The 19092-nt window shown below is 39.5% G+C and overlaps 2 protein-coding genes across 10 annotated transcripts in view; one reads left to right on the top strand and one right to left on the bottom strand.

The window, feature by feature from the left end:
- The window catches only part of LOC129514590 (GPI ethanolamine phosphate transferase 1), a 109863-nt gene extending 104011 nt beyond the window's left edge, over positions 1-5852 (bottom strand). For 4 of the 5 annotated variants that reach the window (XM_055333299.1, XM_055333304.1, XM_055333305.1 and 1 more), the window contains exon 1: positions 5656-5805. The gene's annotated coding sequence lies outside the window, so the exon portion shown is untranslated. The other variant, XM_055333300.1, reaches the window with a different exon arrangement.
- Positions 5853-6064: 212 nt separating this feature from the next.
- Positions 6065-19092, top strand: part of LOC129514519 (RAB11-binding protein RELCH) — a 112565-nt gene continuing 99537 nt past the window's right edge. For all 5 annotated transcript variants that reach the window (XM_055333134.1, XM_055333133.1, XM_055333132.1 and 2 more), the window contains exon 1: positions 6065-6821. In XM_055333134.1, the coding sequence (XP_055189109.1) occupies positions 6290-6821 (532 nt within the window). In that variant the 5' untranslated portion in view covers positions 6065-6289. The remainder of the gene's footprint in view (positions 6822-19092) is intronic.

The following is a 19092-nucleotide window of genomic DNA, read 5'->3' as shown; positions in this document are numbered from 1 at the left end:
GATGAAATGGCATCCTGTTGTTTATCTATTTGTCTGATTACTAGTGAGGGTGAACATCTTTTCATGTTTTTATTGGCCAATTGGGTTTCCTATCCTTTCAACTATGTGTCCGTATCCTTTGATCAAATAGGATTGTGCTTGTTGGGCTTTTTTCTTTGACTTATACATTACATGCATGTGTATCTGTGTGTCTCCCTACCTATATATAATTAGAAAGATATAATTATTTGCACCATACATACAAAAAATCTAAATTTGTTTAGAGTTCTATTTGTTAAATAGAAGTTTTGTAACTTTATTTATTGATTGATTTTTTTGTAACTTTAATACAGTATAATTTACCAAATTTATCCTTTCTGGACTGAGTTTTGTGTGTGTTTTTTTTTCCATAAGAAAACTTTCCTTGTTTCTGTGTCACATAAAAATAGTTTTAAATTAATACTAAATTCTAAGTTTTGGATTTTTGTTTTTCACCAGTCGTTATCTAGAACTTACTTGTACATGGTGTGACAGAGGTCTAGTTTGAAGCTTTTAACCAACTGGCAGAAGCAGTAGGATAGCTATCACTTAAGAATGTATTAAGATAAATTCCGTATCAGACACAAATATAGGTAAAAAACTTTAAATTCAATTGTCTTTTGCTATTTGTATCATAATATTTGGAAACAGTATCTAACAATAGGAACAGATACAGTTTTGGTTTGGTGAAATACTATACTGAAAATGAGGTAAGCCACACCTATGCCTAAGATACATCTTACAAATAAAGGATTAATAAAGAACATTTTTAAAGGCACTGGCCACCTCTTCTCCTCAACACAACCAAAATTTTGAAAATAATGAATATGATCTCTTTTTCCCTGGTCATCTAGATCCCGAACAACCCGAGGCTTTGTTTTCCATTATATCAGAGAAAAAGCTTTCATTAATGTAATGTAGCCAATATTGCAAAATCTAGTCTTTCAGTCTTTTATCATCCATTCAATTTGTCTTTGTTTACCATATCTTCTTTCTTAAATAGCTGTCATTTCTTGGCTTTTGTGAACATTGCTCTGGTTTTCCCTCTAATTTCCTATCTAACATAGAAAGGTCTCTATGTGGTCACTGAATTTTGAGTTACTCAAAACTCAGTCCCAGGGCTTCTTTCATTCTTACTCTTATACTTTTTGTCTAAAATTTTTTTTTAAGATTTTATTTTTAAGTAATCTTGACACCCAACATGGGGCTCAAACTCACAACCCAGAGATCAACAGTTGCATGCCCCACCAAATGAGCCAGCCAGGTGCCCCTCCATCTAAGGCTTTTTGATCATATCCTTGGTGTCAGACAGTACCTATATACAAAAATCTTAACAAATAGCTCTAAATCCATATATGTAATCCCAACCTTAATACATCCATTTGAGAGGCAAACTATGTTTTTTATTTTTTAAGATCTTATTTATTTATTCATGAGAGACAGAGAGAGAGAGAGAGAGAGGCAGAGACACAGGCAGAGGGAGAAGCAGGCTCCATGCAGGGAGCCTAACGTGGGACTCGATCCCGGGTCTCCAGAATCAGGCCCTGGGCTGAAGGCAGCGCTAAACCACTGAGCCACCCGGGATGCCCACAAACTGAGTATGTTTAAAATCAAACTCAAGATATCCTCCATGAACCTTGTCTAGGTAGTAAGCCTCCCAACTCCCTAATGTTTACAACCTTAGGAGATGGCACCACCTTCCACTCAAGTACACTAATCAGAAAACTGGCACTCATTCTGTATACCTCATTCTTTGGCTGTATAGCCACATACTACTTTTTGATTTTACTTTTTTTCAAATTGCAAATCTGAACATCTTGCCCCTTGGGTAAAACCCTTTAGTGCCTCTCCCCCATCCTAATCAAAGCTAGAATCCTGGGATGCCTGGGTGACTCAATGGTTGACCATCTGCCTTTGGCTCAGGTTGTGATCCTGGGATCCTGGGATTGAGTCCCACATCAGGCTCTCTGTGGGGAGCCTGCTTCTCCCTCTACCTATGTTTCTGCCTCTCTCTCTCTGTATCTCTCATGAATAAATAAATAAAATCTCAAAAAAAAAATACAAAACACTAGAATCCTTATCATGACACACAAGAGGATACATGGACTGGCCTCTGCCTCCCCTTCTAGCCTTGTCTCGTGGCACTCCCTCTTGCTTTATGGCATCTCACCCTATTGGTCTTTTTTATGTAAGTAGCCCATGCTTCCTACTGTTATTAAGACCTCTGCATAAATTGCACTTCCAACCCACCCTCTATCCTCTCTCACTCCATTGTCTCATGACATCTTGCATTTTCAAGCATCACTTTCTCAGGGACTATGCAGTCCACACCAAAAACTTTACCTTGAGTTTATAAATATATACCTATGTTTTTACTATTTGGATTAATGTCTGTCTCTACCACTTAACTGTAATTCCATGACAGCAGGACAGGGCTTCTCCAGCACTCATCCGCAGTCCTAAAATGCTTAGTAAGGATTCAAATATGTGCTAAAGAAATTATTTTAGATTATCATTTCAAAGGTACATGTAATATGCACTACACCCACTAGAGGCTGCCTTGCTTCTCTTTTTCCACCAGAACAAACATTTGAACTGTGAAGATTCAGGATATTTATATCAAAACAAAAACCAAACTTCTGCTTAAGTCATTTACTATGCATAAAACTGCAGTGATTCCAAAATACTGTCCTGCTCAGCGGGAAGACTGCTTCTCCCTCTCCCTCTGCTCTTCTTCTCCGCTGGTGCACTCTCTAAAATTTTAAAAATAAAATGAATAAAGGGAATCACATTTATCCAGATTTATCTAAGAAGATAGACTTTGTCATGGTTGAATCATTTGGAAACCTCTCAAAATAATTAACTACCAAAAATGTTAAAAGATGCATATCCGTGTACCAATAAAAGTTACTCAGCTTATACCTGTAGAAATATTTACATGCACTGAAAAACAATATAAAAATTAGATATTTAAAAAATTTTACATCAACCAAAACTTTGCATTTAAAATGTTAACTGTGGTTATTTTAAGACTATTAAAGTCAAAACTTAGTTTTTAAGCCCTAAAATATTTGAAGTGCTTAAAAGACCTTTAACATTTCATTGCTAAGATACAAACTTCAATGACTATCCTCATTATTCAATGAAACCTTAGCTGTAAAGACCTACATTAATGCAAATTTTGCTAAGTAGAACACTTCCCAACCCTATTAATAATAAATTATTATTGGTAGAGATTAGCAATTATTAATATTCTAGTATGTGCTATTTCTTAAACACTTCTATTGATAAGTAAACCCCTATGTACTTAGGAAAGTACTTACTGAGAAAACTGGCCAGTTGATTTGTTATGGGCTTGCAAGGTCATATAAACAAGTCCATGATTATAGGATATGAAGTAGAATCAGGAAACTACAGATTTATATAGGAAGTCAATCATTTCAAGCACTTCTATGTCCAACTTCTTACAGCTCTCTGAGAAAACCTATTTTAAATCCATTTAAACTTACATTTTAGAAATCAGACCCTAATTTAAAGATTTGCCCCCTACTGACTTCGTTGTTTTTTCCAGCTTTAGCTGCTTAATAGTTGATACTTGTTTTATTTTTTTAAAAAACCTCTCAAATATTTTCAATATATACTAATATTGCACTATCCATAACTCACTATACTAACAACATTTATGGTGTATTAGGTACCAGGCATTGTGAAAAGCACATTCCTAATTCTGTGCACTTTTATTAATCCCCTTGACATATTAAATGTTAAGTGAGACTAAGAGAAGCTAAGTAACTTAAGGCGTTAAGAGCAAATAATCGGTAGAACTGGGATACAAACTCTAGGCTCTTCTACCAGGTAAGCACAATCTTCTTCAGGGACCCTAAGCGCAGGAGATTTCTAAAAATTCCATTACAGAGATGGAAATATTGTATATAAAGAATACATTTCCAATCGCTAATCCATGCCATTCACTAATCCCTCCCATTACTACATTCCAGATATTGATTCCATTTTCAATCTCTCTGGCAATCTCAATTACAATAAGTATCAGCAATCCTTTTTGCTGATAAACGGTAACAGCATTGGCTATTTCGACACTATTTTCCTAAGATCAGGGATTTTTTTCCCATGTTTTTCTTCAATATACACAGCACAGAAAAATACTTAGAATTCGAACATTAGGAGCTAATGTTCTATTATAAATATTTTGAATTCCTGGTACTAACAATGTCAAAAAAAAAAAAAAAAAAACAACCACCACCACAACAAAACTCTGGAGCAAAAACAAAACAAAACAAAGAACCAAAAGCCTCACTCAAATGAAAATTTCAGTTTACTGAGCCTGGGTAAACTGAAATTAAAGCCTACACTTAACCGTTGGCATACTTTTACATGTAAACCAATAACCTGACCTGTGGTTATATAAGAATGCTCTATTTTTCTGCACAGCTAAAGGAGATACTTGACTACTTCAATGTAACATGTAATTCACCTGATAACAAAATTACTGCTATCTATTTATTTTGGGGCTCACGGGGAGCGACAGTGAAGGAAAGATAATTTAAAACCTTGCAAAAGGGGCAATTTACATGTGAAGGAAATGGAAGGTCTTAGGAATAGCATTCCAGTACTGTTGACTAGAAACTAACATCCCCTTCACCACCTGGGACTGTAATCCAGGAATGACTTAAAAGATACGCGGGGTCCAAACTTAGCATACTCCCTCCAAGTGCTAACATTTGATAAAGGAAATTAAAACTGTGCAGAGCCACCCAGTTTTAAAATAATTATGTTCCGCGGTCAACACCTTAATTCAAGCCTAAATGGCCAAGTCAGAGAGAGACTGGAAGGCACAGTGGGAGATGACTGGCTTTGGACTTAAGAAAACCGACTTTAGAGTTGCCCTTGAACACTTCTCGGCGGAGCTGAGCTGACCAGGTCACTGAAGTGTGCTTTTCTCTCTCTACCGACGCGGGCCGCATTTGGTATTCTGAAGGGTCCCTGTGGTGCAAACTGTGTTTTAAATCCTCAGTGCTCACTGAGCCACGGAGAGCTTGTTAGACCAGAAAGCGCACAGACCGTCGGGGGTCTAACCGCAAAGCCAAGGAAATCCAAAACCGAGGGCGCCCGGGGGGCTCAGGGCGTGACCCCGGACATCCCGGGATCGAGTCCCGCGTCGGGCTCCCGGTGCATGGAGCCTGCTTCTCCCTCTGCCTGTGTCTCTGCCTGTCTCTTGTGTCTCTCATGAATAAATAAAATCTTTAAAAAAAGAAAGAAAAGAAAAAGAGACCGCAAACTCAGGAGCTCCCCCGTGGGCTACTTCCTCCCACACCCCACCTGCCCGCCCGCCCTCACAGCACCAACTGGGCGCCTAGAAGGCGGTCTTCCAGAAGTCCACGCAGCCGGCGCTGTCGCCAGGCCCGCGGAGCGAGCCGGCACTCGGCTCGGAGGGGAGGAGAGAGGACGTGCCATTCTAGCTAGTGCCCGGGGCACCTGCTACACGTGCCGCCACTACGCCGCCAACCCGCCGCCAACCTCGAGGCAAAGTGCAGCGCGCCGAGCAAGCCGCGCGTCGGCGGGCGCGAGGCCACTCCTGCAGCCGCCGCAGCTGTCGGCGCCCCGGTCCCCGGGCTTTACCTGGGGCTTTTCCGAGTCAGGCGTTATCTCGGGAATGAGGCCTCCTTAGCGGAAAGGCGGGACCCGGGTCTCCGGCCCAGCTCCCCTCCTGAAAGGAGACCCCAGAGAACGTCCCTAAACCACCGTCATAACTGCCTCCCAGCCGCGGAACGCCCCCCGACACCCTACCTGCCCGGAGACGACTCTCGCGATAATTCTGGGGCCAGTCCTCGGCGACTCCAGCCCCCCTCCTGTCCCGACCAATCAAACAGGAGCGGGGGCGGGGTTTTGCCTTTGAGACGGGAGCGGGGCTCTCAATCTGCGCGTCGAGAACGGGCCGGGCTGGGGCTGGGGCGGGGCTGGGGCGGGGCTTGCGCGGGGAGAGGGGCCGGGCGCTCACCCTCTCTCGCGAGACTGGAGACCAGGAAGACGCCTGCAGAGCCCCGCTGCTGGTGCAGCAGAGGCTGAGGCAGCGGGGTGCCGCTGCGTCCGGACCTTCTGCCTCCGAGCCTACGCCCGGTCTCGGGGTGTGGAGGTGGGACGTGGGCAGGCCGCGCTTGTGGAGGTGCGCAGCGCCCGCTGAGGCTCGGAGGGGATCCAGGCTGCGGCCTGTCAGAGCCCGTCAGGGAGGCGCCCACAGTTCTGACAGGGTAAGATGGCGGCAATGGCGCCTGGAGGTGGTGGCAGTGGTGGCGGCGGTGTGAATCCGTTCCTCAGCGATTCGGACGAGGACGACGACGAGGTAGCGGCGACCGAGGAGCGGCGGGCAGGACTTCGGCTGGGCTCGGGGAGCGGCCTGGATCCTGGCTCTGCGGACTCGCTGTCGCCCCAGGATCCCGTGGCCTCAGGGAGCAGTGCGCGGCCGGGGCTCCCTGGGGAGGCGGCGGCGGCGGCGGCGGCGGCCCTGGGGGGCTGCGGGGAGACCCCTGGCCGCTTGTCCATTGATGCGATCGCGGCCCAGCTGCTGCGCGATCAGTACTTGCTGACCGCCCTGGAGCTGCACACCGAGCTGCTGGAGAGCGGCCGCGAACTGCCTCGGCTGCGCGACTACTTCTCCAATCCCGGCAACTTCGAGAGGCAGAGTGGGACCCCGCCGGGCATGGGGGCGCCGGGGATGCCTGGAGCTGCCGGCGGCGGGGGCGCCGGAGGCCGGGAACCCAGTACGACGTCCGGCGGGGGACAGCTCAGTAAGTGAGCGCAGCCTGCGGCTCCGGCCGGGCGGCTGGGAAGGTCGCGCGCGGGCGGGCGGGCGGGGAGTGTCAGAAACATCCTAGGGAGGGTTGGGGCGGGCGGGCGGGCGTCGTCTGCGGTGGGAGCCGAGGGACCTGGCGGCGGCCGGCTGCGTGCCTCGGCCTCTGGCTGCACTGGCGCTGGCTCCTGGCTCCCCTGTCGGCGTCGCTGTCTGAAGAACAAACACATCCCGTTTCTCGTGCCCCGGCTGCTGCGGGGCTCCTGGAGACCCCTGCAAACGGGCTTGTCGCTTTGATCGTTTCCCCTTTTCCTCCAGTCTCCTGAATCCCCACGGCCGGGAAGTCGCGTTTCTTAAATCGCTTGCAGTTAGGGATTCCTCGCCTCAAAGTCAGGAGGGAGGAGAAGAATCGGAAATGTTCTCTCGGGCCGGTCAGATGCCCGACCGTCCCTTTGTCTTTGGAAGGGCTTTGTCCCTCAGAAATGGGGTTTTCTGCCGCACAAAATGTGTTGCGTTTAAGGAAAGCCAGTTCTATTCCATGTCGGCGCCTTAATTGCAAGAAGTTTCCACGATTATAGGAAATCTAAGGAGCAGGGTGATCGAGTTCTGCCTGTGGTCCCACCTCCTCGCAGGCTTTTTTTTTTATAATCTGCGTAAGTTAGACATTTACTTTTTTTTTTTTTTTACCATGTTACTGTTCTTAGCCGTATAGATGGCTTATCCTGTCCATCATATATTTATAAGCGTTTTCTTATGGCTTAAAAACTATCAAGGATGTATTCCAGATTCCAAGGGTGTATCCCAGTATCCTTTTTGGGAGGCATCTTAGATTTTCCCATACTAATAATGGTATGAGAAGTTTCAGTGTGTCGGAGGAGAACAACCGCAATTCACTAACAACATGTTAAGTGTACAATTTTTAAATTGTAGCCCCAGTGATTATTTTGCCTCTGTACTTCTGAATGGTGTCACAGACTTCTACTGCCAAATCTAGATGTGGTGCAAGTGCAGAGTACATTTTCTATCCAGGTAAATCCTGGGCAGATTTCCCTCTTTGATAGAGAATTTTCTCAGTAGGTTTAACTTTCTTATAATGTAGGGTAATCTTCTCAGGAACAGATTTTCTCATTGCTGGCTAGCCTGTCACTTTTACAAATGCTTGCCACACTCCCCGTGTTTAATTAGTTGCTTCTTTCTTTTTTTTCTTTGTCACTTATTTTGCTACTTTCATATGTGAACTATAGTCTTTAATTGTTTTGTTGTCAATATCATTTTTCTCCATTATATAGTCACTTCTTTTTTTTGTGTGTGTGAGATAGTCACTTCTTGAGGGACATCTTCATATTCCTCACACTTTGTACGATCTCTGGCCTGTTGTTGAACACAACTTAATTGCATCTGATACGTTTTTCTAATGTGTTAATATAATGAAATAGGTTATTCTGTACTTCATGGCTTTATTCTGTTTGAAAGAATTTCTTAGCCTACCTTATTACAGTTTGGTATCACTGTTCATAATGAAAATTTCTCATTAAAACTTTTGTATATAGAAATAGTTATGGGGCACCTGGGTGAGTCAGTTGGTTGGACTCTTGGTTTAGGCTGGGGTGGTGATTGCAAGTCATGAGATCCAACCCTGCATTGGGCTCCCTACTAGGCAGGGGGATTGCTTGGGGTTCTCCCTCTCTCTCCCTCTCTTTCTCCTCCTCCTACCCTGCACCCATGTATGTTCTCTCTCTCTCTCTCTGTCTAAAATAAATAAATCTTATAAATAAATAAATCTTTAAAAAAAGAAAAAGATAATTATATTTATAATTTAGACTCTAAGTAGTATTTTCAAGTTAATACAAAGAAAATGAACAAAAGAGGGAAAAATAAGTTATCCATAATCTCATCAATGGTATGCCTAACCTGTTTTTTCCATACATGTATTTTAAAAAGCAAACATTGAGTTAAACTGTTTTATATAACTTTAGATTATTTGACATGCACTATGATTTTTACCATCAACTTTGATGTAAATGCATCAAGTGTACAGTTTGATGAGTTTTGAGAAACTAATCACTACTACAATTAAAATATAGAACATTTTTATTGTCCCCAGAATTCCTTCATTTTTCTTTGCATTATATCCATTGTCCCACCTTTAGACCTCCACTGATCACTATACAACAGAATTTTGCAGCCTGGGGACTATTGAGATTTGGGGCCTGATAATTTTTTGTTGCAGTACTGCCCTGTCCATTCTAGAATGTTTAACAGCATCTCTGACCTCTCTATCCACTAGACGTCTGTAGCAACCATTCCAACCCCATCTGTCAAGCTGTGACAACCAAAAATGTCTACAACATTGGGGAAGAGGAGACCAAAATTTCCCAGATTAAGAACCACTTCTGTATATAAGTTTTGCCTGTTCTAAAATTTCATGTAAATAGAATCATGGAGCATATTCTTTTTGCATGGACATGCATTTTCATTTCATTGGATAATGCCCAGAAATATAATTGCTGGGTCATATAGTTACTATATATTTAAGTTTATAAGAAACTGTCAAACTGTTTTCCAAGGTGGTTGTACCATTTAAAATTCCTATCGCCAGTGTATGAGAGTTCCACATTCCCTAAACACGTGGTATTTTCAGGCTTTTTATTTAACTCATCCTATGAGAGATTGGAAGTATCTCATTGTGGTTTTAAATTTCATGTCCCTGCTGAACTCCTCCTGAGCTTTTCTGATACTTTAGAGTATCATCTTTCATGAAATGTCTGTCTTTAACCACTTTTTAAAATTCTGTTTTATATATTCTGGACCCAAGGCCTTTATTAATAATCACTTTGGAAATATTTTTCCCAGTGTGGTTTACTGTGTTATTTTCTAAATGTCTTCAAGTCTGGTTGATCAGTTTTGTTTTTTTTTTTTTTTTTTTGATGATTTATGGTCTTTGTGTCCTATATAAGAAGTATTTGCAAGTCTCAAGATTGCAGAAATTTTCTGTATTTTCTCCTAGAAGTCTTTATGGTTTTAGCTTTTACATTTAAGTCTTTAATGGCAAGACTTTATTTTAAAGTTATAAAAAGAAGAAATATTTCCTATTCTTTCTATAAATGTGCACATATAGCACAAACTTGAGTACAGTTTAAATATGTTTCAAAATATCAGTGCCTGTAAATGTCTTAACCCAGTTAGAAAATAGATAAATATATAAATGTTCAAATAAGTTTGTAAGACTGCTTCAGTACCATGTTTTGAAGATTTTGACTAAGCTCCTGATTGCACAAATTATATTCTAGGAATTCAGAGGATAAATGATTCTCTAGAATTAGACTACTGCCTGTTTTTAAGGTCCCCTATATTCAAGTCTAGCATGTTGATTGTTGCAAATTAGATTATGATTTTATAATAATAAGAGCATCCTGGGTGATTATAAACCATGTAAAGATGGATAGTATAGATTATCTAAAACATTTAATTATTTTTATTTCTTTTTGTATATATTTTGATGGATATGTGTCTGATCTGAAAATTCATAATACTTCAAAATAACAAATATGTAGCTAAAAGTTGTTTTTTTCTTTCATCGATGTCTAAAAACAATTTAATTTTGCAAGATTTACGTATTTAATAAAAGTCTGTTGACCTAGGTAAATAGTATGGTGGTTCTATTAAAATACTTTAAGGAGTCTTCATACTGTATTTAATTTTTTTTTTCTTGACTGGAAGAGTAATCCAGACTTATAAAACATTCAAATGGTAAAAGAATTATAGCTTTATAAATTTGATTGTTTCAGTAGAAGAATTTATTTTTTTGAAGATTTTATTAATTTATTGAGAGAGTGTGTACGTGAGGGGGTGGGGAGGAGGAGAGGGAAAGAGGGACTCTCAAGCAGACTCTGTCCTGGGCTGAGCATGGAGCCAGACAGTAGGGCTCAATCCCATGACCCCAAGAGTATGAACTGAGCCAAAATCAAGAGTTGGTCCCTTAACCGACTAGGCCACCCAGGTGCCCAAGAATTTCTTAACTAGAAAATTTACTTCTAATGAACACTTTAAGGAAGTTTCAGTGTTTGATAAATTGTAGCATCATTGCAAGATTTCTACTAGATCTACCTGATGAACTAATTATATCTTTTATATTTAATATAGTTGTTTGAATAGACACACATTATTTATATATTTTTCTTCTGTATTTTTGCCAGTTGGGCCAGAATAAACTTCAATTTAGTAATTGTTTTGCTTTTCAGTTGGATTGCAAGATAAAAATTGTGGCAATGTCGTTGATTAACACTGATCAGATTGTAGTATCTTTGCCAGGTTCCACTTGAAGTCTTAGAGCACTAATAGTATCTTTGCTGGTTTCACTTGAAGTCTTAGAGCAGTAATCAAAATTGGACTGTAATTTCATAGATGAGCCCAACTTTTTTTTTGCAGTACAGACAGTAGGTGATCAAATTGGGAAGACAAGTAACTTAATGACTTTCAGTGATAGATTTCTTTTATTCTGTATTCACATGTCAGGAGGTAGTCATTTATGAATCAGTGTGATAATTTCACTTGTAAGCCTACAGCCTTCCTGAGTCATTTTCCTTCTTTTTAAAATTTTCTGTTTCATGATCCTACATGTCTTTTCTCAGAACTCACAAAGAGTACATATCTCACAGTGCTCAGTATTCCTTTTTCAGTATCACCAATGCTAACATGTCAAGATTATAATCTTCCAACGTTCCCATCTCTTCTGCTTTACAAACTAATTCCTTCCTTCTTAGATTGAAATTGCGTTTAGTGATTCCTCTGGCTTCTGAGATAGAAAATATCAATAAAATATTTCTAAGATTTTTAGGTTCACTGTTTTAGCTGAATGCAACTTACCCTGTACATTCCTAAATTTATCGGTTGCATAGCTATCATTTTGCTTGTCTATATCTGCCTAGTAGTTTCAAAATTATTGTTAATTCTTATAGAAAATCTAATAAGATATTTTCACTGGCTAGCATGACTTAAATATAGCTGGTATTCAGTATTTATGTTGATCAATGTATTTATTAAGCTGTGTAATCATGATTATAAGGATCCAAAAGATGTTTGTTTAATGCCAGTCCTTGAGCTTATGTTCTTGGTGAAGAAGCAAGACTAACACATGAAAGAGCTATAGAATAGTCTTCTGTGATACAAATAATAGTGTAAGCATTCAGATTCAGAAAAATTATTGTCGATTGTGGCAATGAAATGGCCCTTCTGGAGAAAGTGAAATTTTGAATAGCAACTTTATTATTTGACTCTTTATCGTGAGTGAGGAAAAGGAAGTGAGGGTAAAGAAAAGATAGTATTTTTTTATATATGTATTTTGCCTTATTTAAAACATCTGGGAATGTGCTTCCCATTATCTAGCTCTCCACTAAATAAAGTGATTCCCCTGGTACTTGTAAAAATGTGGTGTGATGTTTCAAGCCATTGTGGTATTTTGCCTGAGAAGAAGCAAGATAGGACTATTAATCAGGGAAAACAGACCTTATTTCTGTCAAAAATTAAAATTATACTTTCTGTGGGGCAGCCTTGGTGGCTTAGTGGTTTAGCGCCGCCTTCAGCCCAGGGTGTGATCCTAGAGACCCAGGATTGAATCTCACGTTGGGTTCCCTGCATGGAGCCTGCTTCTCTCTCTGCCCATGTCTCTCTCTCTCTCTCTCTCTCTCTTAGTCTCTAATAAATAAAATCTTTAAAAAAAATTATACTTTCTGTTTTTCAAAAAGAAAGTTAATGATCTTCAGGATGTATGCTTGTTTTTTAAAAAAGCTTCGTTGGGAAAAAACTTACCTAGAATTTGTGTAATTTTCATTTTGTTTAGTATTCTTAGGTCAAAAACTAAGTTTGGTGCCCCTCTCTCCCATGGCTTTATGATGAAAAACATATATCTCGGTCTAAAAATAAAGTTTTATATCTAAATTACTAATATCAGTTGAAGGTCCAACTCATGATCTCAGGGTCCTGAGATAGAGCCCCACGTGGGGCTCTGAGCTGAGAGTGGAGTCTGCTAAAGTTTCTCTCTCCCTCTTCCTCTACCCCTCCCCACTTTGGCTCTCTTTCTCTCACTCAAATAAATCTCAAACAAGCAAACAGAAAACCAAGTGGCACTTAACCAAGGTCTTAAATGTTAACAGCCTCTTGTTTTCACTGGCTTCTGCCTGTAAGTACTTGAGATTTAATTATTTATAATTATTCTAAATTATTTATAATAAAAATATATTTGTTAATATTTAAGGAAATGGTTTTCCTATTTGTCCAGATTTTGAAAATAGTGCCTCTTTGATTTTTGAGGGTTTGTGTTAGTTTTGTTTTATTTTGAATAAGTTATTTCTTCGTATGTGTCGCATTTGTCTACCTTTTTGTTACCTTATATTGACTATCATATATTAAGTCAATTTGTAAAAAAAAAAAAACTATAAAAATAATTTTTGCTTACAAACTATATATTTTACAAATATAAAGATTAATAAAGAAAATTTTTATTTATTTTTGAGAGAGCATGCTTGCATGCAAGCAGTGGGGGAGGGGGAGAGGAAGAGAGAGAATCTTAAGCAGGCTCCACACCTAGCACAGAATCCAAGGGGGGCTGGATCGTGAGACCCTGAGGTCATGATCTGGGCCAAAATCAAGAGTGTGACACTTGGCCTACTGAGCCAATACCTTATTTTTTCTTTTTAAAGATTTTATTTATTTTTTCATGAGAGACACAGAGAAAGAGAGAGGCAGAGACACAGGCATAGGGAGAAGCAGGCACCTTGCAGGAAGTCCAATGTGGGACTGGATCCCCTGACCTGGAATGCAGCCCTGAACCAAAGGCAGACGCTCAACTGCTGAGCCACCCAGGAGTCCCTAGCCAATAGCTTTTTATTGCATTGTATGGAGGAGTGTCCTGTAATATTCTGTGTATGTGTATGAAAGTAGAATTAGGGGATCCCTGGGTGGCTCAGCAGTTAGCAACTGACATTGGCTCAGGGCATGATCCTGGAGTCCTGGGATCGAGTCCCACATCAGGCTCCCTGCATGGAGCCTGCTTCTCCCTCTGCCTGTGTCTCTGCCTCTCTCTCTCTCTCTCTCTCTCTCTCTCTCTTAAATAAATAAATAAATAGATAAATAAATAAATACTTAAAAGAGAAAGAAAGGACCTAACAATAGCCTTAAAGTTTCTAATTTTTCTAGCCAGTAGTAGTTCTTCATTAAAGACATTCTTTACAATCATGGTAAGAATCGAAACTTTTTTCTTTTTTTCATCAGAGGTGTGTAAGTAAGGATAGTTAATCAAAGTATGTAAATGGAATGATGATACATTCATAAATGTATCGCCAAAATCTCTAGTCCATTTTATCATTTGCATTTTGTGCACTTTATAAGTCATAATAGTGAGAATGCTGAGTTTTATGTCTTAAACCTTTGAATACGATATCTATATTAAAAAGGTAGACTGTATTGATAGGTAACTTTTGAATCTATGTTCTCACTGGACTCTTCCTAACAGATTTTTTTCTACAAGCCATATTGTCTTCTGAGTGTAGTTTAGAATAAAATATATGTGTGACACAAAGGTTGAAAGGTAAAATTGTGTACTCATGTACTGTTGGTGTCACACTCTTGAGAGTAATTTGTAGTATCAGTCATATCTTAAAAATACATATTCTTTAATCTCCAGTTCCATTTCTGTAATTTATTATGGATATATACATGCTCATTTGCATTAAAACAACTGAACCAAGATTTTTAAAATATCATTTATAAGTAAAGGTATTAAAGATTGAAAACAACCTAGGGACACCTGGATGGGTTAGTCAGTTAAGCCTCTGACTCTTGGTTTTGACTCAGGTTATGAACTCAGGGTCCTGGGATCGAGCCCAGTGTTGGACTCCCTGCTCATCAAGGAGTCTGCTTCTCTCCTTCTCTCTTTGCCTCTCCCCGATTGTGGGCACTCACTTTCTCTCTTTCTCATATTTATAAATACATAAATAGATAAATAAATAAGTCTTTTTTAAAAAGATGGAAAACAACATAAATATCCAACAGTAAGGGATTGCTTAATTAAAAAAGAATAATCTATATGTGATGTGGAATGTCCACCAAGTTATATTATAAATTGAGTAAATTAGGAATCAGCCAGTATATATGTTTCCATTTATATACAAAAAGGGTGAAATTTGCATATGCCTCTTGTAACTTAAAATGGTATGTACAGAAAAGTCTAAACAGTGATTGATGCCACAGAGGAGGATTGCTGATCCGGAGGTGGGCACAGGGGCTTATGTTTCTTTGTATGCCCTTTTATATTTTACCACAAATCATGCTTTTGGTGGCAGGACTATGATTCCAGCTCAGATTATTAACTTTAAAGTCTGCATTCTTTATGTTACATACCACAACTGCTGTTTTATGTCAACTTCAAAATAGCTCAGCAAGAATTCTTAGGTCATTTTAGTGTATGATGGGCCCCTCTCCTTAATGCAGAAGGCAGATCAGGTAGTATAAAATTGACCATTTTAAAAACAGAGTGACAAACTAACACCACACTAAGACAGAAGTGAATAACTGCTTTAAGTATATTACTTAATTTTGACAAGATGTCCATGTTACACAGCACTTATCTAAATCAGGACATGCATGTCCTACATGTGATTGTAGGATATTTGGGCCATAGACCAGGATTAACTGAGCCTCCATTGGAGCCAAATATAGTCATTAATTGTTCTCCTGAATGAAATAATCTTACAAGGCTAAATTTGTACTCTGTTTTTCGTCTTGAAGTTTTGCTGCATGGTTACATCTTAAGTTACTGGTGTAGTCATGGAGCATGACTAACTAAAGCCTCAAGGAGGAGGAGTCCACAATTGCAATCATGGGTGTAGCTTTCTTCTAGATTTTCCCACCCAGTATTTCAAAAATTCCCAGTAATCATAAATGATGTTCATTGGTTTTTGCAACCAGTTGCTCCTGTTGTAGATAGATAAGATTGCTTGCTCAAAGTAGTGTCATCATATTTTCTGTTATTTTTTATCCTCTTGCAGTTCTGTGCTTGTATGTTGTCTTAGTTAAGGCCTTTAGCTCACATCTGGACCATCAGTTTTAGCCTCTTAACTGGTTCATGTGCTTTTTTTTCTAATCTCTTCTTCCATCCTTGTTCTTACTTGATTTTAATTTTTTTTTTATTTATTTATGATAGTCACAGAGAGAGAAAGAGAGAGAGGCAGAGACATAGGCAGAGGGAGAAGCAGGCTCCATGCACCGGGAGCCCGATATGGGATTCGATCCCGGGTCACCAGGATCGCGCCCTGGGCCAAAGGCAGGCACCAAACCGCTGCGCCACCCAGGGATCCCCTTACTTGATTTTAAAAGCTATTTTTTCATGTCATTCCAGCTAAAACCTTTCAAAAATTGCTTCCTTCTGTCTAAAGCAACTTTTTCCAACTTTTTTTATTAGAAAAATCATGTATCACAGAAAAAAAAGAATTTACACACTTGTTTAGAAATTTTAATTTTTATCCCATTTTTTTTTTTGCATAGTATGATAAAAGTGACTGTAAAGTATTTTATCATGGGTATGTGTAATAAACTTCTTCCTAAACTTTGTTTCTTCCTGCCTTTTTAACCATGTTATCCATATACAGAACTTTGATTTTTCTTATAGATAGGGTTGGTTGTTTTTGTTTTAAGATTTTATTTATTTATTTGAGAGGAGAGAGAACGAAAACTCAAGAGGGAGGTGGAGTGGAAAGGGTAGAGGGAGAGGAAGGAGCAGACTCCCCGCTGAGCAGGGAGCCTGACTTGGGGCTTGATCCCAGGACCCTGAGACCATAACCTGAGCCAAAGGCAGACACTTAACTGACTGAGCCACCCAGGTGCCTCTACAAAACTTTAATCATACATTGTTTACTCAGTGTCCCTTGAACATGTTTTATATTTTTCTGACTCAGTGCCTTTTCCTTTATCTGAGAATACTTATTCCTGGTCATCATTTTCTTTTATCTAGATCTTAGTGTATCTGTATCCTTAAAGAAGGTCCAGTTTATGTTCCTTCCTCTTCCTAAAGTTTCTCCAGCCTATAGTGAGCTCTGAATCCTCTAACTTGTAGCATTTTTTTTAAGATTATTTATTTATTCATGAGAGACACACAGAGAAAGAGAGAGACATAGGCAGAGGGAGAAACAGGCTCTGCAGGGAGCCCGACATGGGATTGAATCCCGGGACTCCACGATCACGCCCTGGACCAAAGGCAGGCACTAAATCGCTGAGCCACCCAGGGTTCCCTGTAGCATTTTTTTGATCTTGTATTTCACTTACAGAAATGAATTATATAGAGACTTATGAATTTACATATGTTTTTAATGAACTTTTTTTTCCCCTAATGAACAGTGCCTAAAGCTTTGAATAAATGTTGAAGCTGTGTTAAAGAAATGATCTGTAGGTAGGTAGTAGTTCCTGTAAATATGTGAATTTGGAATATTCCTTGCAAAAATAGCCTATTCCCTCAGCTGTGCCTGAGCAAAGCTGAGTTGAGTCTGATGTAAAGTCATTCACAGTATCAATACCAACTTATTTGGAATCTAGGAGATTGGAACCTGCATGCTCTTAGGCATATTATTGAAGAGAACTTAATGGTTTTGAGCTCAGGCCTCCGCATCAGAGAGCTTGACTTTACATTTCTACTCTGCCACTTCCTAATTGCAGCACTCTGCATACTCTGTTTCTTCTACTATAAAAAGCAGATGGCAGGGACCCTGGGTGGCTCAGTCAATTGAGTGCCCAACTCTTGATTTCAGCTCAAGTCATGATCACAGGGTCTGCAGATCAAGCCCTGAGTTGGACTCTGCTGGGAGTTTGCTTGTCCAAGCAGGGAGTCTGCTTGAGGATTCTCTCTCCCCTTCCCTCAACCTCCTACCCTGCACACACACACACACTCTCTCTCTGTTGCTGTCTCTCAAATAAATAAGTCTTTTAAGACTAAAAAAAAAAGACTTTAAAAAAAAAAAAAGGCAGATGCCAAGGACTCCTCTTGCAGGGGATTGTTATGAGCTTAATAAATAGTTATCTGTGGAAAGTTACCTGTGGCACAGAGTTAGTGCTCCAAACATTAAAAATATAATAATTTATTATTCATAACAATTATTAATAATCCTTCTCTTGACCTAACAGCTTGGAAGTCTAGCTCATTGTAGAATCTTCTGACAAAGAGGAAAAGACAACAGACTGCAAGCTGGGAGACTCAATTTCTAATCCTGGCTTACTCACCGATTAATTTATTAAAGCCTTTAACATTCAATAATCTGGTTATATCATTGTTATCTGTGTACTTAATTTCAGTGGTTTATAAGCTACTTTAAGTCAAAGACCAAATCTTACTGAATTTTATATTCCACACTGAGGGTTAATAAATCCTGAATGAATACATAGCTCTGTATTCTTATCTGTGAAAATGAGGGGATTGGACTATCTAAGATTCTTTTTTAGCTCAAATATTTTTAACATAGGAGTTAGTGAGTGAAGTGAGCGCCAGCACTGGAGGAGAATTGAGGATCAGAAAATACAAGTTTTATCCTTGACAGATATCTAAAAGCCATACTTAATTTAAGTGGTTAACATGCTAAAATGTTTATACATGATCTCAGGTTTAAATATAATTACTTTTAAGGGAAGTTCATTATCTTTCTATTTATTGAATTTCTATAATATTTCTTCATTATGTACTATGACTTAGATTTACTTAGGCATGGTTTAGTAAACCACTTTTACTGAAGAATGGAAATATAAAGCTAATTGTTTAGTAATACTTTACTTGCTGTCCTTTCATTATGAATTAGATACTTTCATGACTTTTTAATTATTAAATACTCATTATAGAAAGTATTTAAAGTCTTTGAAGGTAAAATGCCAAATACAAATAAAACTCAAATAATACAGAGAAGACTATATAGTGAAAATATTAAATCTACTCATCTGAGTCAATTAATAACTTATGTATGTTTACAGAAACATTTAATAAACATGTACAACACACCTGCATGGGCTTTTATATCCATATCCTTTAAAAAATTATCCTTTAATACCTTATTGTACCTTCATGTCAGTAACCTGGTACGCAGTAGTTGATCAATAAATGTTGTTGTAGGGCAGCCCGATGGCTCAGTGGCTTAGTGCTGCCTTCAGCCCAGGGCGTGATCCTGGAGTCCCAGGATCGAGTCCCACGTCAGGCTCCCTGCCTAGAGCCTGCTTCTCCCTCTGCCTGTGTCTCTGCC

This window comes from Nyctereutes procyonoides, unplaced genomic scaffold (genome assembly GCF_905146905.1).
Source record: "Nyctereutes procyonoides isolate TBG_1078 unplaced genomic scaffold, NYPRO_anot_genome, whole genome shotgun sequence".
Taxonomy (NCBI): domain Eukaryota; kingdom Metazoa; phylum Chordata; class Mammalia; order Carnivora; family Canidae; genus Nyctereutes; species Nyctereutes procyonoides.
The sequence above is the reverse complement of the archived record's forward strand: the minus strand, read 5'-3'. Positions and strand labels throughout refer to the sequence as shown.